The 23822-nt window shown below is 48.0% G+C and overlaps 2 protein-coding genes across 2 annotated transcripts; both read right to left on the reverse strand.

The window, feature by feature from the left end:
- Positions 1–253: 253 nt before the first annotated feature.
- NEUROG3 (neurogenin 3) lies at positions 254–857 on the reverse strand (the record flags this gene model as incomplete). The annotated part of the gene is made up of 1 exon (XM_079313047.1): positions 254–857. One exon carries the CDS (start codon positions 855–857, stop codon positions 315–317), a length of 543 nt encoding a protein of 180 aa, XP_079169173.1. The 3' UTR covers positions 254–314.
- Positions 858–10089: 9232 nt separating this feature from the next.
- On the reverse strand, positions 10090–23169 carry TSPAN15 (tetraspanin 15). The gene is made up of 9 exons (XM_079313013.1): positions 23082–23169; positions 22938–23042; positions 19112–19297; positions 17785–17859; positions 16546–16641; positions 14931–15047; positions 12477–12524; positions 11144–11260; positions 10090–10941 (listed from the first exon to the last, which is right to left on the reverse strand). The coding sequence occupies exons 2-9, from the start codon at positions 23031–23033 to the stop codon at positions 10789–10791; spliced, it is 888 nt and encodes a 295-aa protein (XP_079169139.1). The 5' UTR covers positions 23034–23042; positions 23082–23169; the 3' UTR covers positions 10090–10788.
- Between the last annotated feature and the right edge of the window lie 653 nt (positions 23170–23822).

The following is a 23822-nucleotide window of genomic DNA, read 5'->3' on the forward strand; positions in this document are numbered from 1 at the left end:
CGACACGCTTTATTTTTTTCCTCTTCTTTTCTTCTTCAGAAAACCCAAAATATAGCTGGCGGCTACAGACAGCTGGAGCACCGCTGCTAAAAATACTCTTATATACATAATACATATTTGTTACGAAATATAATCAATAAATACCGATAGCGACAAATTAATATAATTTACCGTCAACGAGTACAAAACCGTGATTTGTTTTTTTCGGCTGCGCTTTCCAGCCGGGCGGGACGGGACGGGAGGGACCGGGGCTCCCGGCTCCTCGAAGGCCACAAGCGGGGGAACAGCAGGGGGACACTGGCGGGGCAGAGGGCTCAGAGGAAGGCGGGGAAGGCGGCGGGGCCGCGGCGCAGGGCGGCGGGCGGCGGGGCCGCGGGGCAGGGCGAGTCCCAGGGCCCGGGGGAGGCGGCGGCGGGGGGCGGCGGCGGCGCGGGGGGCTCGGGCAGGCTCTGCTCGGCCAGGCGGAGGCTCTGCGTGAGCGCCCAAATGTAGTTGTGGGCGAAGCGGAGCGTCTCGATCTTGGTGAGCTTGGCGTCGTCGGGGAAGGTGGGCAGGACGCTGCGGAGCGCGTCTAGGGCGGAGTTGAGGTGGTGCATGCGGTTTCTCTCCCGGTCGTTTGCCTTCATGCGCCGGCTCCTCTTCTGCTTGCTGAGCAAGCCCTCGTTCCGCGCCTTGCCGCGGCCCCTCCGCGCCTTCCCCTTCCTGCGGGCCGCCGTGTCCCGCGGGACCAGCGCGCTGCGGGCCGGCGAGGCGCCCCGGCTGCCCGCGGAACCCCCGCCGGCCCCCGAGGAGGGGTCCTCGGCGCCCCCGAAATACGGCTGTCCTTCGTCCGGCGAGCGGTCGCTCTGCGGGGCCATCCTGAGAAGCCAACCCCGCGCCGGCCGGGGCTGTGTCTGCTGAACTCGGCCGAGGCTGCGGGGCACAAGATCCGCTCTGGCTGCGCGCTCCGCGCCGCTCCCCGCTGTCCCTGGAGAAGTGGTTTGTGCCGCCGGCACACGACTGCAGTTAAGCCCCTATATATAGGACCGGCACACAATGGGGATTTCCCGGCCGGGCGGCGTGTGCGCCCCCCCGCCCGCACCCACCCCTTGGCACGCTTTTATCTTATCAGCCCGACGGGAGCGTGCCGGCCCCGGCACCGCCCGCTGCCCCGGCCCCGCCACGCCAGACCCCGCTGGTTCCCACTCCGCGTCCCCCCCGCCCCTGCCCGCCAGCTCTCCCCGGGACGGGACCCCGGGGCCGAGCCGCTGACCCCGCCGGGGGGCTGAGCCGCTCTCCGGGGTGCAGAGGGGCTCGGTGTGAAGGAGCGGGGACAGAGGACTTCCCAGATTTCGGCTGAGTATCACGGGGAGCGCCGGGCCCCGGAGTGCCCTGGTCCGGCGGTGTCTCCTCCGGTGCCAGACATGAGGGTCCAGCCGGCATCACTCCGGCTCCGCTCCCCTAGGCACAGCCACAGCCACTTCTCGCTGGCCCGGCGCTGCGGGGCATTCCTGGCACATTCCCTCCGATCCCTTCTCCTCGCCCCTGCAGCGGCGGGAGCATCCCCGCGCCCCCCGCGCATGGACCGGCGGAGCCGTGGGCGCTGCCCTGCGCCAGCACCGGAGGAGACAGGACGCCGTTCTCCAGCCCTCACACGCGTAGTGATTTTGGCCCCACAAGGGAAACAGAGGCTGGATCCCGCGGGGGAAGGGCCCTCCCAAGGCCCAAAGCCACCCCCGCCCCGTCGGCCCGGTGCCGGGCCCGGGGGCAGCCGTGCTCCCACCGGAGCTCGGTGCGCAAAACTCGGTGCCGGGGACTTTTGCGCACCGGCCTCGGCGGTCGGAGGGAGCGGCCCTGGCCCGGGGCTTCTTTCCCCGGCGGAGGGCGAGGGACCGGGAGTGGCGGGGCCGGGCTCCCCCTGCACGGTACGACGCCCCCGGGGATGCGGGCACGGCGCCGGGAGGGCGCAGCGCTGGCGGGGCGGGAGTCCCCCCTCTCCCTCACCAAAGCGGCGCGGCGGATCCCGGTCGGGGATCCCTGTGCCGGGAGCGGCCGGAGCGGCCCCGCCGGGCAGTGGCGGGGCGTGGGGCAGCACCCCCTGCCCGGCCCGGTCCCCGGCCCCCCGGGGTGGTCTTGGCCGGAGAGATGCGCGGCGGTGTGGGGCTGTGCGCGCTGCCTCTCCAGGAGCGCGGTGCGGCGGGCGGACAGCCCCGCCGGGAGGGCGGGGGAGGGTGCCGAGGGGGGCCGGCCACCGCGGCGGCTCGGGCGCCCCTTCTCGAGGGGCGGCTCGGAGGGCAACAGAGGATGAATAGGAAGGGCCCGGCGGGGTTGGGTTTTTTTTTTTGTGCCTGTGCAATTGGATGACAAAAAAATCTGGCGAGCGAGTTTCCAAGCCTCAGACTGCCCACTTCAAACGTCCTTCAAACAAAAGCTGAAGAGGAAAAGAAAGCCCCACCTGGTACCGCTGTTTGCTAAAATAATAATAAATAGATTTCGTTTAATAAATAATTACAAGAGATTGTAAAGTGGAGTACTTTGGGAAGCATTAATCATGGGGTTGGGGGCAGACATCACCTGCTGGCAAACAAGACAACTTTATTGTTAAATCACCTTCCCACTGCCACTTTCCGATAACTCCCTCCCGTCGCCACAAAGCCCGGCCGGGGATGTTTACTCATAGTTAGCATAACAAGCACCATATTACCACGAACGTGATAAAAACCTGCGGGGGCACCGCTGCGGGCTCCCGCTCACACCTGGCCGGGCCGCCCGGTGCGGAGCTGGCACCCAACGGCCCTTCCAGGAGGGGCCCTGCTGCCGTTTACATTGGCCTGGTTTATGCTGCTTTATAACAGCTTTACTGCAATCCCTATCTCCCGGCCCTATTTGTCTTATTTTATTGAAAACATATGGTAACCAGAGCGGCCCCGGCGCATCCCTCGCCTGCCAGGCGTCGGGAACGTTTGGCGAGCCGGGGCACGGCCGCAGCCCGTCCGCCCGCCCGCCGGGGGCTGTTTGCTCGTCAGAGGGGAGGGCAGATAAGGCTGGACCTGCTCTCGATCCTGGGGCTGACCCCAGGGTCCGAGGACCTCCGGCCGCTCCGCGCCCACCACCCACCCCGGGGCCGCCGGTGCGCTCCGGTGATGCGGCGGCAGCGGAGAGCGCACGGCGGAGGCACCTGCCGCGTCCTTCCCCCGCTCCCTGCTCAGGAGGAACCGTGATTTGCGCTGCCATATGTCGGGCGGGTCGGAGGAGCAGCTGCTGCCCCGGCCCTACCTACCCCGCTCATAATACCTGGGAGCCGCAGCCCCGCGTCCCCCCTTTGAGAGGGCAGCGCGGCGGGGCCGGGCCCGCGCCGCTGTTTTTGTGACTTTATTGTGGCGCCCAACAGATGCACGCCGGCCCCTCCTGCCCCTCGCCCCGGTGCGAGCGCGCTGCTCGGGACACAAGGAGCACAGATGCCAGGCGCAAGGTGCACCAGATGCCCCCCTTTGTGAATTCAAACAATATTTCTCCCTTCCTCCCCTCCGCTCCCCCCTTTTCCTACAGGAGTGGGAGAAGAAGGGGCGCAAAAAGGAATGTATATATATATATAAAACAACCAAACTGGAGAGGGAAGGCGAGGCAAGAGGCGGCTGGAGCGCGTCCCCCAGAGCCCGAGGGAGCGCACGGCGGGCGCAGCGGCGCGGCCCCGGGGAGAGAGCCGGCCGCGGGCACGGATCAGGAATGCCCCCGGGACGGAAGGAGCCGCCTCGGGAAGTCTCTCAGTACCTCCTGAGCGCTGACCTGGACACAGCAGAGCGCGGTCTGTGCGTTCAATGGGCAGCGGAGGGGTGGAAGCTCCAGAGTGAGACGGTATGACCAGTCCTCATCCCCTGTTACCACGAATCTGAATGTCCCTCGGGGCCACGAAAATGCTCCAAGGGAAGAGAGAAGCTCTGCTATGAGACAACCTGAGAGAGCTGGAGATGTTCAGCCAGGAGAAGGGAAGGTTCCAGGGAGAGCTTAGAGCCCCTTGCAGTGCCTGGAGGGACTCCGGGTGAACTGGAGAAGGACTTGGGACAACGGCATGGAGTGACAGGACACAGGGAATGGCTTCACATTGACAAAGGGCAGGGTTAGACGGGATGTTGGGAAGGAATTCTTCACCGTGAGGGAGATGAGGACCTGGCACGGGGTGCCCAGAGAAGCTGGGGCTGCCCCATCTCTGGAAGTGTCCAAGTTGGACAGGGCTTGGAGCAGCCTGGGGTAGTGGGCAGCATCCCTGCCCATGGCAGCAGGGAGTGGAGCTAGCGGATCTTTAATATTCCTTAATATCTAAATCATTCTATAACTCTATGACTCTGTGCAAGGAGAAATAAGCCCTGGGATAAGGGATGCTGTCACTTCACCAGAAGCCCTGAGAGAAACCCCAAGAGTTTTCAGTGTGCAATCCCACTCTACAACAAACCTCTCTACATCATTTTGTGCCCTCAAAACAAGCAGACAGGAGATGCTTTCATAAGGCTGCAAGAGCAGACAGCTGTCCAGAGACATTCTGGATCAGAATGCAACACAGAAAATACCTGGATTATCTCTGGATAGGAGAGGAAAGGAAAAGAAATACCACGGAGAGGAAAGGCAGGAAACAAATATAAGCTCACAGGAGTCAGTTGGGTACTGGTCTGTGATGCTACAGGTGGGTCCTGTGAAACATGTTACCTTAAAGTGTTTATTCACCCATCCAAGCATTTTCCCAGACAGAGAAGGATGGTCCTCACTTCTCTGGGAGCCACAGTCCTCCTGTCACTCCCAGCTCTGCCAGGCTTGCTCTCCTTCCTATTTGTGCTGAGTGGCTCCTTGTCCCAGACTGTCTCACCTGCCAGAAAAAAAATGGGGTTTTCCTCCACCCTGTTGCCAGCCTGGGCAGATAGAATGGGTTGCACAACTCCCTCACTTAGGTTTTCTAAACTTCTCAGCAAGTTTCTGGCTTCACCAGCTGGCAGTGGTCAATTTACCAGCCACCAGACTTGGGGCTTCAGTATTTGTTTGCAACTCTCCTTTGGCCATCAGGGAATAAGTACAGACCATGGATATGCTGATCTCAGGCTGCCACCTTCCTGACCAGCCCTTCATTCCTATAGGGATAAAAACATAACTTCTGGCACTTTGATGCCTGATGGGGTTGGAAGCACAGCAATCTGGTCATATGGGCTCTCTCTGAAACTCCTCAGTCTCCAGCTGCCCATCAAACAGACAGACAGTCCTTCCTGGCCTCCAAAAATAATTAAAGATGTGCTTTCCTCTCTTGATTTAGAAGTCAGACTTTGAACACATCAGAATCCACCAGAGCTGGCTTTTGAGAAGTGAAAAAGTTGCTAAAGAACAGGAGTTTGGAAGGAAATACCTTGTCCCATCTGGGAAAAAGGGTAGAGGTGACCTGATGGACTCACACACCTCTCACCCCCCTACAGAGCTTCACCAAAGCCCCCAGCATGAGACAGGGCAAGATGGGGGTGGGCTTTAACCCCTTATTTGCTCACTGAATTTGGTGCCAGGTCGCTGCCACCACAGAGAGATGTGCCCAGCATGGTGCAGGGGTCACTGCTCAAGTCAAACCCCTCTTCCAGAAGAGATGTTGGTGTTTCATGACTCAAACTTGTGGTGTGGATGTTTTCCCACTGATATTTCCCACTCACACACTTGCTGGTGACTGGTTCATGACCCTCCCATTGCTGTTTTCAGCTGAGCCATCCACATTTGTCATCTTTCAGTGCTGTGATGACTGGCCCACAGGGTTTAATGCACTTGTGGCCACCACACCCATCCCTGCAACACCCACACCCCCAGTGCATGACCCCATCTCTTCCCATCTTCTCCCTTCTTTCAGTCTCAGGAAGCATCATCCCTTCTCTGCTCTAGTTCTGCCATTCCCTTGCTCCCTTCCCCACATTTTTGCATCCCCCTTCTGGTCCATGCTGCACTGGTGTCCCTGTGCAGCTTTCCCCAGCTGCACACACTCCATGCCTGCACCCCTCTCCCAACCCTTCATCCAGCACTGGGCTCCATCTGCCACACTCCTAACCTTTGATTTGGAGCCTTCTCCTGCCCTGCACCACCACAGTGCAGGGTAGAACACGATTTTATATCCAGACGGGACCATCTGCTTCCCCAAGTCCAGGTGTATAATGAACCTGGGGATCCCACAAGCAGCACAGCCCATGCCAGGACCTCTGTAAAGCTGAGCACCCAGCCAGGCTCCTGTATCTCAATAAAAAAATCATGTATTTGCAACATTAAATAAAAAAAATCAATGTATTTTCACACAAACTGCAGCTGTAATCCAGCAGTTTGTTTGCAGCCCAGCCCACCACCAGTGTGATTTTGGCCATTTAAACTCGTGCCAGCAGGTTGCAGTGGGAGAGGCAATGATCCCACGGCAGGTAACAGCAGGGAAACCTGGAGGCACTGGCCACCTGCGTGCAGCCAGAGCACTGTCACCATCTGCCCCAGCTGCAGGGAGGGGAGCAGGACCAGCCCTGTGGCCTTGAGCATCCTGGGGGGATGCTCCAGCCCATGTCCTGAAGGGTCCCTGCAGCTTCCTGGGTTTGGCAGCACCCTGCTCATTTTGACTACCAGCGTTTTTTGGGGTCCCTGGCTCCAGCAAAGCCCCCGTGCTCAGGGATGCATTATCTGACACCCCCTCATCATCTGACACCCCCTCAGTCCGGGGGCTATGCCTCCCTCCCCCAGCTCTTCACCCTAATCCCCACTATTTTCCACCATCGTTTAAGTTCCTGAAGTAATTTCTTTTTTTTTTTTTCTTTTTTTTGTCCTTTTTTTTTTAAAAAAAAAGCAAACCATCTACCATATGTTCTCCCCTGAAAGGGGCAATTGTTAACAGATCATTAAAACACCGTGGCGAGTGCTCTGAGATTCCTTCCCTCAGTCTTACACATTATCCCGTCTCTGTCACCCTTTCAATGCGGCTTTGAGGGCTCTGCTTTTCTAACTTCCTTCTCGGAGGGGGGAGGAGAGAAAAAAAAAAAAAAAAAAAAAAAAAAAAAAGAAGAAGAAGAAGAGAGAAAGAGGCACTAAAATGACCCTCTTCACAGCTCTCCTCCTTGCTTTTCAATGTCTTTTGCGACACCCAGCAATAATTGGGGCGGGGGGCTGGCGTGCCCAGGGCTAAGACAGAGCATTCCTTAGAGTTCCCTCAGGTGCTTTCAGCAGCACAAATGCATTTTATATAATGTTGTAATATAAATAAGCTAACAGCTGGCTGGGAAGTGAGCTAAACCCAGAGATGGAGCTCTTTGGGGGGGCTTGGATATTTCAGCTCCCTTTCCTGCAGAATTAACAATATTTTAGGAAATACCAAATGATGGGAAGATGGAGATATCAAAGGATGGACCACTTGTGCCTGATCCATGGCCTTGGGTTGAGGGACACTTCCTGCAGGCTCTGCTGATCAGGAGGGACAAGGTTTTGGGACTCACACAGAAATTCCTTGCCTGCATCTTCTCCCCTTCCACCACAGATTTGGCCAATTTTCCAGAGGATCACGTTCCCTGACTCATACAGCCACTCTTCTCCTTTCCAGGACAGCAACTTTCAGTTCTTCATCAAAGATAAAACCTTCCACAGGAAAAAAAAAAAAAAAAAAAAAAAAAAAAAAGCAGCTCCTTCAAAGGAGCACCCTGGAAACCCCACTTTGCTGAGGGCATTTGGCAGCTGCCTTTGCAGAGGGCTCTGAATGCTGCTGTGGGGCAAAACTCCATCCCTTGGACAGAGAGAAACTTCAGGCCAGGAGCTAAATTCAAACCCAGCAGAACTTTTATCCCAAATGCACAAACAGATGGAGCCGTGTCACTTTTAAGCAGCATCATGCACTGAATGTGATTTTGACAAGACAAACAGCAGCAAGATGAAGATGCTGCCCTCTCCCCCTCCCTCCCCCAGAAGGCACAGACATGAAATGAGGATGCAAAACAAACCCACTGGTGTTCCGGTGGTTGAGGTGATCTCCCTGGCCCAGCACAGCCCACAGGATCCCAGCAAGTGGGATCACCTGCCCTCTGCAGCTCAACACATTATTCCTTACCAAAAATCAATTAGTGAACCCACTCAAGATCCTTTGAATAATCAGCTGGTGCAGAACAGTCACAAACGCTGGGAAGTCCTAATGAAATCTACAAAACAACTCTTAGCTAAATAGTTTTTACATCTCAAACACTGATGTTTTTCCCCATCAGGGGGAAATTAGCTCATCCCACCTCCAAGGAATGAAGGTAATAATAATTCCTGGTAATCCCTGAAGAGGTTTGGCACTATCAAAGGATTTCCTTGGAAGCTGTGCCCGCACAAAGGAGTGGAACAGAGAAAAGAAGAAACTCTGGTGCTGCATGGACACAGAGCTTGAATTCCCAGCGACCAGAGATTTAATTAGTGCCTGAGGGATCCGCACCACTAGAGGGAGATCTGCCCGGCTTTTCTCCTCCGGATTGCGCTAATTAAAGGTTTTTCCCGAGCAGCAGATACGGCAGGAACTGCGCGATGCTCCAGCTCACCAAGTGCATCTGTGGCATCATGAAATAGAGAGGTAAATCTCTTCTTCTGAATGGTGGTGGAAAGCAGGAACCACTGGCAGCTCATAGTTCAAGTTACACACACAGAATAATCTGGGAATTGGTAGTGTTGCCTCAGTCTTTTAAGGAATATTTTCTTAAATCAGGTGAAGGATGCATCTGTGAGCAGCAGGTCACAGCTGTGGCTGCTCCTGTCAGGAGGACAGGGATTAAATTAGATCAGCATTCTTCACCCATCTGAAGATGATTTTCTCATCAGCTCTCTGGAGAAGGCAGCTGAGCAGAGAATTGCTGCATCCCTCTCCTCCAGCCACCTCCCAATAGGCATCATCCCTTCCTCCAGTCACCATGGCCTGGTTTTTGTAAAACCAAAAGTTAATTTTCTCAGATCCTAGGGAATGGGAAGAGTCAGTAGTTTTTGAATCCATCACTTATTAAACAAAATCACACAGGGTTTACTTTGTGATTGTCAGGTTGACACCACTCCCACTCAAGCACCAGGGTGAATAACACCAGGGGTGGCTGAAAATTCACAGCCCACAAATTTTATTCTGAAGGGATAACTGCTCTCTTGTATCCCAAAATATTCACTCCATTTCATTTAAACCACCTCAATTTAACCACAGTGGCTTCTGCCACCTCCTGGTTTCTCGGCTTTATAGAACATTACTAGGAAAAAAAAAATACTTTTGTCATCAAAGGACAACTACCTTTGTCATTCCCTCTTCCCCAGCCCAGTCTTTGCTACAAACCAACTTCAGCCTCAATTTTCCCACCCTTCCCCAGCAGTCAGCTCCATCCTACCAAGCTGTCCCTCCTTCCTCTTTCTACACAAAAAATCCACCCTTAAAACACACCTTGCTTCTCAACTTACCAAAACACATCATTCAAGGCAGAGTCCAGGAAAATTTGGGTAAAATTAAATAAGTAGTAGCAGGGTCCAACACTAGAGTGTGCTGTGCTGCCCATGCTGGACTGGGATCTCTCCCTAGAAATCATCAGGAACACTGAAGAACTGGGTGAGTCTTTTCTGGCTCCTGGAAACTCACAAAGTTTGCTCAGAAATTCTTGGTGGAGACAGAGAGTTAAGCAGCAAATGCTGAGTTTTGAAGAAAGCAGAAAAAATGACCAGGACAAGAATTTTTTTTTTTTTTTTAATAAACAACAAAAAGCAGCAAGGAAAGAATGAAATCAGATGTTGCCCTGTTTTTCTTAGCAGAGTGCTCAGAAAATCAGAGATTTATATACAGGATATAAACCTGCTTTATTGTCATCCTGACTTTGGTTTAATTGAAATATGATAATTAGGTTTTGCATTTTGCCTGCAGGCCTGGCTGGGGCTGGAGAGACTGCAGAGAAATGCTCAGGACAAAGGAACAGCAACAAAAACCCCAGAGCTCCTGATGGACTAAGAGAAGCAAGGGAGGCAGAGATGTTCAGATTCAGAATCACAGCTCCTGCTACTCCTGCCTTTTGATTCAGTATTTGAGGGACAGGCTCAGCCTACATAAGAAAATAAAAATAATTTCAAACAAAACCCATGTTCTTTTTTTAAGAAAAACGACTCATTGTTTTTATTTCGACAGTAAATTTTAGAAACATCTCGACATACAGAACTGCAAAAAAATATAAAGTCATCAATCACCTAGTTAATTTACTAAAGGGGGAAAAATACAGTACATCCAAGACTCAAAACATCCTGTACAAAAAGACAGACAGTAATAAACTGCATTAAAAAAATTGATCAAGCATTACCTGACTGATTTGACATTGGCATTTGCCCCATTATTAAAAGGCACAGAAGACTGAGCAATGAAAGTGATCAGCATCACATCCATTATTGTCAGCAAGTTCACCATGATTAGCACAAAACCCCATGATCAAACCAATATTAAACATGTTTAATATTAATGTGTTTAATATCCACCACGTCGATCTGTAAGAAATCTCTCCGGAAGGAGGGAAAAAATAAAGCTGGAAAAGGACAAACATATACATGAGATGCAAAGAAATCCTAGAAATCGACCTCCAAATCTCTCCAGTTTTTTTGTGGGTTTTTTTTTTTCTGGCTGTGCCATGGCTCAGCAATCACTCTGAAGGAGATGCAGTGATCCACAGACCCCCCAGGGCAGCCCCTCTGCCGTGCCCTGGCTCTCACCCAGCAGACCCCACAGTCTGGAGCAGCCAGCAGGGATAAAAGCTGCTGTTTTTCCTGGTTCCAGCTGCACTTTGGGCCCCCAGGTCACCCCGGGTAGCACATGCAGCAGTCAGCTCTGGAGCGCTCGGGGGCGGCTCGGGGGCGCACGTCTTCCCACAGGCTCTCGCTCAGCTTGTGCTCTGTGATGATGTCCTCCACCCTGGTGATGTACAGCAAGGACAGCAGCACTCCCACGAACTGCCAAGGGAAGGGAGCCCCACTCAACAACTCAAAAAAAAAACCCAAAAAAAACCCCCAAGGAAAAGCAGATTACCTCACCAAACCCCTGCCTCACCGGAATGCCAACCCAGCTTACCAGTTATGCTAAACCCCAAAATTACAGCCAAATGAGATTGCACACACCCACAGAGCAGGTGTTGCCTCTCACATTAACTCCTACCTGGGGCACCAGGATGCCCAGCAGCACAGCAGCCATGATGGTGTAGTTGTCCAAAAACCAGATGAGCACGGCGTTGGTGCAGCCCCGGACGTAGATAATGTGCTGAACACTCAGGCGCTGCAAAACACCACAGGGAGGGGACAACAGGAGTGGGACACCCCTGGAACTCGGGCAGCCACACCTGGTTTGCCTTTAAACCCTCTGAGCTGAGCACAGACCTCATCAGAAACTCTGCTGTAAAGCTACACCTCAACAAATCACTCTCCATTATTCTACACCCCAGTAAATTATTGCATTCCCTTAAACCTGTTTGCTGCAGCTGTTTTTCAGCAAGAAACACAACAATTCTCATTTAGGACCACTTGGAAAGCAGAGAAGTCTCTCTTTAGCCTTCATCTCTGCTTCCAAGTTGAAAACGTGGCAGCAGGAAAATATAAATTGTGGGCCAAGTGCTCTGCAAAAAGACCCTAAAAAGGAGAGGAACAAGAGGATTTTGGATTCAGTCCTGCAAGCTGTGCTGCTCTGTGACCCCAGCCCATAATATAGCAAGCACTTGAGGCTGCAGAGGGTCCTAAGCAGATGAATGGGGCAAGGTTAAGCAGAGGCTGAAGTGCTCCCTGTCAGAGCCCGGCTGGAGCGTTCAGGTGATTAAGCCACAAATCAATGAACCTAAATGAAGGCAAGCCGTATTTAAAGATAACCAGTAATCCCAAAAAGCAACAACCGAGGCTGGCATTGTGCTCCAAGTGCCTCAAATGAGCTGGGGAGAGGAGCTGCCCCCGCCCAGCCTCATCCCAGCGTTCCAAAGCCAGGAGTGGGGAACTCGGGGCAGATCCAATTACTGATTTCCCTCCTTAATCACTCTGCCATCACTGCCTCGAGCTGGCAGTGTCTGCTCTGGGCTGCTCCCAGTGACTGGGGAAGGATGAAGGAGGAAGCTCCATCCCACTCCTGGCAGGAGGAGAAGGCATCCAACACAACCAGGGAAGTCCCGCTGCTCTTCCAGGAATACCTATTATAGTCTTTAAAATACAACACCTGGTTTTATCAAGGCAAATTTTACTCAGTGAGAAACTGTGGCTTTTAAGTACTACTACTGCAATTAGCTCAGGGAAGTTGTCAACTAACAAGGAATCATGGAAAATACAAAGAAGGGAAGAAACACTAATCAAACAAGATTAGTTTTTCCTCATATATGGAAATTATTCCAGGAAAAAAAAGAACCGTTTTAATTGCTGATTTTACTGCCTGGCAGATCAAAGCACACAGAAAACACTTTTATAACAGACCAAATGAAAAGCAGAGAAGCAGCACCCTCTGCCATGACTGTTACCTCTTGGTCAATGGTTTTGTATCCACACATGGTGTTTATAATGTCTGTCTGAAAAGAAAACAACAAATATGAACTGGAGCAGGGAACTAAAATCACAAAACTATTGTTTTTACTCTGTGTCCACCCAGCTCATACAAAAGCCATGGCAGGGAAATTCCCCAGTCCAACACCAGTTCATCCCAGCAGCCCCAGTGTCAGATTTAGTTAGGGCTCTACATGATTTTAGAGGAATGAGTATTGTCAGTGTGTCACAGGACATCTGAAACCATTTCTATCCAACAACACCAATGTGAGCTGTGACAGAGCTGTGTGGCACAGCTGTTTCCACAGAATGAACAGCTGGATTTCCTTTCAAAGCCTTAATAACTTAACACACCTTATTACTAAAACCAGGGGTTAACACTCCCTTCATGCCAAGACAAACACAAGCTCAGAAATATCTTCAGTTTCAAATAACTTTCAATTTATGAACACTTTTTACAAGACCAAATTAATCACAATTTTCATACAATACCATTATAGACATGAATATAAACCCCATATATTTAAAAGAGACTGAGTGCTTGCATTCAGCGCTGATTACCAGCTTATTTTCTGTAATGCCTTCTGTGGGTTCCACAGAAGGAAAAGTTCCACAGTTGGAAAAGCCAACCTGAAAATAACACTCAAAATTCACCCAATGTAAAAACCCACTGGCATCAAAGGAAGCACCGAACAAAGCCAAAGACATGGAGGAAAATGAGAAGTTTTAAAGCCCCCAAAGAGCTGGGCTCTCAGCTTTAACACACAAGATTTTACACATTCCTAGAAGGAAAAACTTGGACTATTATTGGGAAATTGTGTGCCCATGTACCAACCACAGATAATAAATACACTTGGAAGTCAATGTCAATATTAGCATGTTGTGCTGGCTGTGAGTGACTCCATGTTCCCAAAGCTGCTGAAGAGTTCCACGTGGTCACTCCCAAAATATGTGACCACAAGGAATGCAGTCCCATCTCTTAACTTTAAACACAGAATTTGCCAACAGGATGTCGTGGCATAAGCAAACGCACACATGAGATAAACCCATTGGAAACAGAGGATTAAAAGGCACTTGGGACTAATTTCTATCTGCTGCACTAGTGTAAGTCTTTAATAAATAATTTGACTTAAACATGGCTCCTTTGGAGCCCCCCCAGTAGGAGCTGGCTTGTGTTAGCAGGAGGCTTTCACAGAGGATCAGAATCCAGGCACTGACACTAGCAGGAGTTTTCCATGACTACAAAGCCCATGAGTAATCACAAATCATATCTGTAGCTCTCCAGGACAGAAACCAGCCTGTATTTGGAAGGATTTGTCAAACACACAAGATTGATGCATCTCCTGCCTGTTTTTTCCCCCCAGGCAGGAGTGCACAGCATCTCCCTGCTGCACAGCCTCACCTCCTGCAGCACCTGGGTGAGCCACACTCCAGCTCAGGGCTTCTCCCTGCCTTCCAACTCACTTTCCTGAGCCCACTCTGTGGGCTGCAGGCAGCCTAATCTCCCCCCTCCCCAGCTGTCAGTGAATACACCTCCCCTTTTTCCACAGAGAAGATTTTTTTTCCCTTTCCTGAAGGCAAAATCCTGAGTTGCTCTGCTCCATCCAGCTGCAGATTCTTTCCCTCAAACACCCAAGACTCAAATTGCCCAGCTTTGGCTCCTGAGAGTAAATCTATTGCATCTATTCTTCTTTCTTTTTTTTTTTTTTTTTTTTTTTTAATTGAACAGCCATGCTCAAGGTAGATGTTAAAAGGGCAGGATATCCACCATGAGCTCTGCTCTTACACACCCACTCTCTCTGTCTCATGTTCAGACCAAAACCCATCAAGGCTGGGACTGCCTGCACTGGAGCAGTTGAGGAATAGTTCTTTATCAAATCCAGCATTATGTGCATCCCTCTAATGAAGAGCAGTGAATTACAGAATTCATTAAAACACATTTGCATGAAAATCAATGCCTGCTCCTAGTTCTGCCAGCACCAGTTAGAACCAGCTCATCACAGACTGAGAAACTGGTTCAGTCCTTCCAGGATTTTAGTTTTCAAGGATAGGCTGGGGCAGACCCATACCCATGCCCTGACCCTGAGGTCAGTTGCCCACATTTTTGGATTGTTCTGGAGATGATAAGATAATTTTGTTTGGTTTTCAGTTCACACATCACAGCAGCAAACCCTGGGGAAAACACCAGCAAAACTGAATTTTAAGCAGGTTCAGGTGAGTCATGAGATTAGTGGAGCTCCCACCATCCCTTCAGGGGCTGGGAAGTGGGGCAGTAAAATGGAACAGAGCCAACACATCCAATCCATTATTTTCTCCCTTTCAAGCTGTCAAGACCCACAGATCCATTAGGGGAGGAAAGGCCCCATTTTCCTTCCCTTCTTACCCCAGATTCCTAAAGTCAGGCACCTTTTTTAAGAGATGCCAGGACTTACCTTATTTCTGATGCAGCAAGTGTAGGGCACCCCACAAGCCAGTGGTCCTGGAGCTGCACAGCTGTGGTACACATTTTGGGACCAATCTCTATAATCCTCCCCACCACAGCACTTAAACTGGAAAGAGGAAAAAAAAAAAAAAAAAAAAGACACACAACTCAATGATCTTAAAGGTCTTTTCCAACCTAAATGGTTCTATGATTCCAAAAGGAAAAGTAAAAAATTAATTTGTACCTTAAATTCTTTGAAAAAGTAGAAAACAAAGTAAGAATACAACAATTTTAAAAGCCAGGGTGCCAGAGCAAAGTACTTGGTGCCAAGTTTCACCTCCCTTCTTTTCTGAGTTGAAAAATTCTCTCTCCAGCCCTGGACATCATTAAGCAGTGTTTGTACACTGACTCTACCTTGATCTGTAATCCACCTCTGCAGTTGCTTTAAGGATTATGACTACATTTCCAACTGGATCTAAAACACAAAAACATTGCTGTAGGGCATAAATTAATCTCACCAAAACACTGTGGGTGCAATTTAGAAGAACTGAAAGCTGGGCAAACGAATACTCTAAGTTTACACTGACTTAATATAAATATTCACTTTATAATTTAAACTGAGGGAAAAGGAGGAGCCCATTTAATCACTAATGTACACTTGCTGTATGAATCTCTAATTTTGGGCAGTGCATGGAAACTTTAAAGCATTATGAGGCCCAATGACAAAATTTCCTCAGGATGGTCTGCTTTTGACAGACTTTCCATGCTGAATTTGTTTTTCAAATCCAGCTGCCATCTCCATAACGATGTCCTAGAACACATGTATCACTTCCTAAGTCAATTTTTTTTTTTAATAACATTACTTGGCATGGTCATGCACAGCACATGGACCCTGACATCACATTTCTGAACATTTCTTGCTGCTCCTACAAAGAGCTGCATGGCAGAACTCTTCAATAACCCAATAAACATTTCAACAGACCAGCCTTATTAAAATAAAAAAAGGCTGTGAGTCAACCCCACGTGCCATTAAGTAATGCCCAGCTGGGCTCACCACATTTTGTGAATTTTAATTACAGGTAGACACTCTTCCAGTGGTGTTTCCTTCCAGTAACCACCTTATTAAAGAGCTCTGTGCCCTCCAGCAGCCACACAAAGGCTCAGGTTGGAGCAGACTAAATGTCACCTATTTATCCATTTCTCTTTATCCAAAGCCTCCTGCTAACAAGAAGCTTCTCAACCTCTTGGATCAGCCAGAGTGTAAGACCACAGGTAGAATTTAGGCTGAATGTAGGCTGAATTTGGGCTGAATTTAGGCTGAATCCAGCTGTGGGGCCACCACAAACCTACAGGTTTGCAAGATCTGACCTTGAGCATTTGAATTGCACCTGCCGAAAAAAAGCTGCATTTTGGCCCTGCCTTTTTGCAGTGATGTAAGAGGGTTTAAAATGCCAGCTGGAATGTTGGATGAGCCCTGAGCTTAGTACAGCACCATCAGAGATGACACACAAGATCTCATCCCTCTCAGCAACAACTTGATTGTCACATCACTGGAAAAACTCAAAGCTGCTGCTGAGTTAGCCCAAGGGAAAAAAACAAAAAAAACAAAAAACAAACCAACAAACCTGCTTTTGAACAGAATCCATGATGTTCTTGAAGTCTAAATCATCATAGTAATTCTCAATCCCTCTTCTAATGTTATCATTCAAAAATTTGATTGTCTGCAAAGCAAAAGGAAAACAAGATCCATGGGTTGCACAATGGGCACAGAATTAGAAGAGCAGGTTAAAGTGACAAGTGCAACTGATGAGCACAAAAGGCTTTTTTTTGCTTTTTTTTTTTAGAGAAAAAACTAAACACTGGTTAAAAACAAATTTTATCACAGCAAAAACAGGGACTAATCACAGCCAGAATGCAACAACTTTCCTTTCAATCCAGCTGCTGATATGGAGAAAGTGAAAGACTCACAGGTCAGAAAACCTGAAATACACCCACTCATCTTCCCAGTATTACACACTGCACACTTACAAACTAACCAGAACAAAAAGGATGAGATGATATCAGTGATAAGAAATAATACAGGACCCTCCTAACTGGTCAAGAACCTCATTTAAACTCTACAGATTTGAAAAGGAAGCAGAGAAAGAAATGGAAAAAATGCACATGACAGGCAAAACAAACAGGCTACTATCAAAAGCTTCCATAAATACTTCCTTGTTCTCCCCATACAAACCCAAAATTCTCCACTAACTTTGAAAAACAAGGGATGGAACCTGTCCCTAAGTGTAGCTGTCCTGCTATAAATGGAAACATAGACATCTAGTGCTTGCCATATACAATACATTTATGTTTTAAAGCATTTCTAACTAAAAGAACAAAACAAAACAAAAAAAAGTCTGATGCTTTCTGTGCAGAAAAATCAGGGGTTTAAGTTACAGCATGCTTGTCAATGATGGAATGTCCTATATAAATTAGTTAAGTTGCTTATGGATGTGGGTAGGGAAGGGCTGTCCTTTAAGTGAGGCAAAACATTTTTGGCCACTGAAAACCAACATTCTCCAAACCCATCTGGAAACTTCCCAAATTAGCAGTCAGACCCAGATGGCAAAACAGAAAAAAAAAAAAAACATTTTGTCATCCACAAAGAGCTGGAAACTCATTTTGCCTGTGCTGCACATTTGTAGCCACCAGATTTTCTCCAAGTTCTTTAACCTGGAATTGAGCTCCAGAATGATGACAAACCTCATCATTCTGTCCCCAGAGCTCCATCAATGAGTGACAACCTGAACAGCTGTTATTTAGCTGTTGTTTAGCTGTTATTTAGCTGTTGTTTGATCACATCAAACCTGAAGCAAGCAGCTCACCTGGTTCCTGAAGATCAGGGCCACCACTCCACCTGTCAGCTCAATCAGCAAGCAGATGCCAAGGATGTACATGAACTGCAGGAAAACAGAGCAAGTGACTCACTAGACAGAACTCCAATTACTCCTTCATTAGTTCCCTTAAGTCTAGCATTCAACTGCCAATAGACTTGGCTTTCAGCATGGCAATTTAAAAGAAAATATAAAATGATGGGTTTGTTCTTATAAAGCTGTCAATGCCACGAGAAAGTGTTTCTTTCCTCACTTAAATTATTCTGGGTTTTGCCCAACTGGCAAGCACATTATTTTTCTGCTCTGAATGGATTCAAAACCATTAGATGCAATTATCCTGCCAAAACACTCCTTCCCACCACAGCATTCCAGGGAAGGATTTTGATGGACTGCTACAAACCACACCACACTCCATGTTTTGATGCTTCCTACAAAACCTGTTACCTTTCAGTGAGTGGATAAAGCAGCACACCTTAAGATAATCCAAACCACTTTTTACCACACTGCCAGTGCTAAATCAAAGCAAAATTCTGTGTGCTGCTTCCCAAATTTATTTAGCTGTGCTCACAAATGCACTCACACACAGCCACGTGTGCAAAATGTGAAAATCATGGAGAAATCCACTGCACTGGGAGAGAGCTGCAGCATGTTGGTTTTTTTTTTTCCTTGACATGTTTTTTTCCAATCCTTCAGGCATAAAAAGATGGGTGTTAAGCAAATTCAGGTCTGCTGTGTAACAATGAACTCCATCAGATGGAGTGAAGTTTTATGATGCCTTGTCTGGAAATAATCCCTAATGCTTTCCTCTGAAAGCTGCTGTAACTCCTGTGCATAACTCAGTGTCAGGAATTCACCAGACAGGTGAATTTATCTTTTCTCCTGCCAAATCTGGGATCAGGGACTTGTTTGTTGAATATCCAGCTGGGTTTGCTACCAGAATGGGAACAGAAAATGTTCCCAGCATCCGACACAGCACCACGCTCAGTGGGAAAAGTGGGGAAAATTCCAGTATAACTTCACAATCCATGGTTATTTCTGGCTTTGCCCTCCCTAACAAAACACATTTTCAGCATTTTGTGAGGCTGGACATGACAAGGACAGGTTGGGCTGGGTTTTGAGCAGCCTGGTCTAGTGAAAGGTGTCCCTGCTCATTGCAAGGGAGTTTTAAAAGCTCCCCTCCAACCCAAACTCTATGAAAACAAAGTTTGCACTCTTTAATTTTGATTAGTCACATGTGCAACTTCCACCTGCAACCACAGGAATTTCCCTAAAATTCACCTTTTCAGAGAAAAACCAGGAATAAAATCCCAACACTTACTGCTTGCAGAAGGCACAAATTGTCCCTCAGGGAAGCCAGAACACCCACAAAGGATACCAGGAACATTACAATGCCCAGAACTATTAAAATGATTGCTGGGGCTAGAAAGGCACTTTCCAGAGTTTTGTACTCCTGTCTTTCAATTTCTGCATAAATCCCAACGGAGAGGACCAGGGCTCCAATCACCTGGAAGGGAAACAGGAAAGCACAGATGTTATTCCTTCTCCCAGTAAACACAGAGGTTGTGAGCACACAGGAGCCTGGCACTGCTCACTGCAGGATTCACTATAAACAATGAAACACTCAAAGCAGAAGTTTGGTTTTAAAAAAAAAACATTAAAAAACCTCCAAGACTAAAGGGAAAAAAGAGGTGAGTTGAAAAAAAAAATATTGAAACTTGCTCATTTCAAAAATATGTTTCATCATTTTGTAGCATTCTGGAGGTTAAACTAATCAAAATATACGTCACTGTCTGAAATGCAATTTATTATCCATCTGAGATCACATACATCAGATATATGAGCATATATGACCCTCCTTTGTGTGTCTGTCTGTGTGTATAAATATATAGAAATATATCTGTGCCCCTGGCATAACACAGTTTCTAAGCTGATCTGCAAACAGCCTATCTGTCCCCTGCTCCTACTGTATTTAGGCTCAGTAAATACAGTTATTTCCTATATCTCAACTCCTGCCATCAGGGGAAAGGCACCAGATTAAAAGCTTTAAAAAAAAAAACCAACAATCAAATTTTAAATTCTGTCACTTTCTTGAGCAGCTACCAGATAAAGCTGACAAGTAAAATAGGAAGAGGCATATTTCATTTAACAAAGTAAGGATATTTCAATCAAAGTAATTAGTTAAGTCAAAATCATTTGGCATTAAACCCACAGTGCGCTGCAAATCACTTTGAATTATGCTGAATTAATTAAAATTAAAAATAGCCCGCAATATTTAATTACAAAAATTGTGGTGGAAAAACTTTCCTGCCGACTCCAATGGCCAGACACATCATCAGGGAAGAGAGCAGACACAAATCAATCCTTTTTGGCAAACTGATAAACAACATTCCCCTTTCCTGAGCTGACATTTCCACAGGAAACACGAGTCTGCTCTCTGCACACCAGTGCTTCTTAATTGCACTTCTGATTTTTTAATTTCACTTCTAAATTTTGCATATGACAGAGTATATCCCAGACAAAGGGCTAGAGAGATACATGACTATAAGTTTGAACTACTGAAATATTTTTTTAATTATGGGATATCTCAAAATAAATAGCAACTTACTGGAAGTTCTTGATTTTCTATGGAAATGAATAATGACACTATGTATGGAGGGGATGCCACCAGTTTGTCATTCAAAGACAGAAAATTCTCAGAAGAGTTCACCCATAAAAAGGAAATATACTGAAACTATCTAAAAAGAAATTTAAAATTTGACCAAATTGTTAGAGACACCAAAATCAGATTCTCCTGCAAACACTGAAGTGCCATTAACAACAATAATTCTTGGCTGGTAGATCTCTTGTTTAAATAAAAAAAAAAAAAATAAAAAAAAAAAAAAGAAAGAAACACTGGACGTAAACCACAGGTATTAAAGCTTGATAGGGATTATCAGAATTTCAGAAGAGTGGTATTTCAAGATTTGAACTTTTTACTGAAATGTCCTTTTCTTAACCACAATTTTCTCATCAAAGCATTACATTTCAGGGGGATGTTGATTCAAAGGTACCTGTAAGTAAAATACAAGATGCTTCCTATTTTAAGAGCTTAAGATACATAAATATATAAATATAGCCTCTTTATATACACATCCTCCAAGATTTATGCATCCATTGTCTCCTCTTTTCTTAAGCATTTAATAAAAACCTTTTAAACCTTTAATATGGCCAAGCCAACATTAGCATTTCCTTATGGATACAGGGACTGTTTACATCCTGCATCCTTCACAACAGCTCCCAGTTTGGCAAATTCCAGCTGTGTATGAGGAAAAATGAACTGCCCTGACTCACACTAAATGACCATCCACCAGCAAATACCAGGGGATTTCTCTGCACACACACAAGCTGCTTTCCCAAGAGAAAGAAGCAGTATTTGTTTATTTTTTTTTTTTTTTTATAAGCAGAAGATTTAACCCTGTAATACAGTTCTTTTTCTCAAATAAAGCTCAACAACAGCACCTTCATCAGGAGGTGCTGGGCAAGAAAATCACATTACAGCCCAATTTTCCAGCAAAAGAGTTGTCTGGAAAAGTTGCAGCTAGATTTTAAAAAGCTCTGTGGGAGACAGGGGAAGAACTCAAGGCCTGTAGCAAACATCCCCTCCAAAGCTTTAATTTCCTTTCTGCTTTGGATAAGCCTGGTATTTAATTCCTGGGGACTCAAATCTGGGACTTCATCACTCATAAAGTACAAGAGGGACAGCAGGGAGGGAATGAGATGAGCTCAGCATCCAGCAGGTCAAAGCCCCAACCAGCAGCAGAACATCACAAACCACCCCAAAATTAAGAAAACCGACTCCCACCGCCAAGCTTTACTTCCATTTACCAAGAACAGAGAAAAATGAATAATAACAATTTTTTAAAAATCCTGCAAGAATAACAGTGCTGAAAAGAGAACTGACATTTACAGCTGATGAGATCTGCTTGGCTCAGCTGGAATAAAAGAAAATTCCGAGCCCACAAGCCTCACACAGCCTGGCACGTGCTTGGTCCCAGTGCCAGCAGGATGCTGCCCAGAGCCAGCCTGCCCAAAACAATTCCCTGGCATTCCCTGCCCTTCCTCCCCCCTCCCACAGCAAACCGTCTCTCCCAACAAATGGAAGCTCTCGCTGCTAAACGAGGGCAGAGCATTGAAAACGCAGAGCGAGCGGCTACAAAGAGTAAATAAAAATCCTGGGGCTGCCTGAAAGAGGCTTTGTCCTCCCAGGGTGGTTTCAGAAGGGCCCTTTCTGTGCCACCAGATGAATGTTTGCATCCCACCAGCAATGCTGACAACGCTGCAAAAAAAAAAAAAAAAAAAAAAAAAAAAAAAGAGGGGGGGGTGAAGAATAACGCAGCAAATTCCGATTTCCCTTCTCTGAAACTCACAATCGCTGTGGAAAACACAGGGAGCATCAGGAGCCTAAACCCACGGGTTGGTTTGTCTAATAAGGCAGACAAAAGAAATCCCAAAAGGCCTCAATTGATCCCTTTGCATTTCAGTCTTTGTTCATTAAATCAGAGGTGGAATCTGACACTCACTATCGAGCCTCCTCTCCCACGCTGCAAAGCAAAAGCTTTATAAATATAAATACCGTGTCAGACAAAACCAGAGCAGCCAAACTAGGAGTGAAAAAGCCAGAGAGAAAAAACCCTCCGACATCAGCACCAGCCTGAAAAAAGCACCTTAAAAATCACGGTGCTTACGAAGAGCACTCAGGGCTCCTTCCATCCCCTTTAAAACACGTCAGAAACCAGCGGTGATAACCTGGACCCATCAGCGGGACTCTCCGGCTTCACCAAACACCTGGAGGAGAGCAGCAGGTGTAAACCCAGAGCCTGGCAGCCTCACCCTGCAGAGGGCACACCCGGGCAGCAGAATCAAGGAAAGGGCAAAGGCTCTGATCGCCCACCTCCCCTGCAGGGCACACCAACCATTGGCACCTGCCAAAAATCCCAACCCTTGCGAGTGCCCATCCGCCAAAACCAGTTTGTCACGGGTGTGCCAGGCACGGGAACATCCCGGCCAGCCTGTCCCGGGTGTGCCAGGCACGGGAACATCCCGGCCAGCCTGTCCCGGGTGTGCCATCCCCAGCCGGTCCCCGCTCCCCGCCCCGCAGCGCTCACCCAGAAGGTGGTGGAGTAGGTGATGAGCGAGAGCTTCAGGCACAGGTAGGAGAGCCGCCCGCAGTACCGCGCCTGCTCCGGGTCCCCCGCCGCCATCCTCCGTCCCTCCCGCTGCCCTCCCTGCCTTCCTGCCGCCCTCGGCACCTGCCGGGCCCTCCGCCCCTTCCCGGAGCCGGGAGCGGCCGCCCCGACGGGCGGGCCCGGGGGCGCCGCCGCTTCCGGCCCGGGGAGCGCCGCGCTCCGACGGACCGGCGAGCTTCGCTCTTCTCCTCGCCTTTTTTTTTTTTTTTTTCCTCTCTTTTTTTCCTCTTTTTTTCGCCTTTTTTCCCCCCTTTTTTTTTTATCCTTTTTTCCTTTTCTTTTTATTTTTTTCCTTTTTGTTCCATTTTTTTCTCCCTCTCAGCATCCCCAAACCTCTGCCATCGCCATTAAAACAGCCGTGATAATAAATAAATAAATGAATAAATAAATAAATAAATAAGTCAAACCATCACAGCCAAGGGAAGCCACTGTGTGCGTGCTCTGTTTTGGTTTTCCCCCTTTTTGTTTTCTTTTTTCCTTTTCATTTTTTTTTCTTATTTTTCTTTTTCTTGTTTTTTTTTTTTGTTTTCTCCTTTTTTTCTTGTTTTTCTTCCCTCTCGGCATCTCCAACAGCAGTCGGAGCCCTACGCACATCCCCAAACCTCTGCCATTGCCATTAAAACAGCCATGATCAATAAATAAACAAATTAATTAATTAATTAATTTAACCAAACCACCACAGCTGTGGGAAGCTGCTGTGTGCACGCTCAATTTTGTTGGTTTGTGATTTTTTTTATTTGGTTTTTTGTTGGTTGTTGTTGTTGTTGTTGTTGTTGTTTTGGGGGTGGGAGCTTCCAAAACAAT

The sequence above is a fragment of the Erithacus rubecula genome (genome assembly GCF_903797595.1).
Source record: "Erithacus rubecula genome assembly, chromosome: 9".
NCBI classification, from domain to species: domain Eukaryota; kingdom Metazoa; phylum Chordata; class Aves; order Passeriformes; family Muscicapidae; genus Erithacus; species Erithacus rubecula.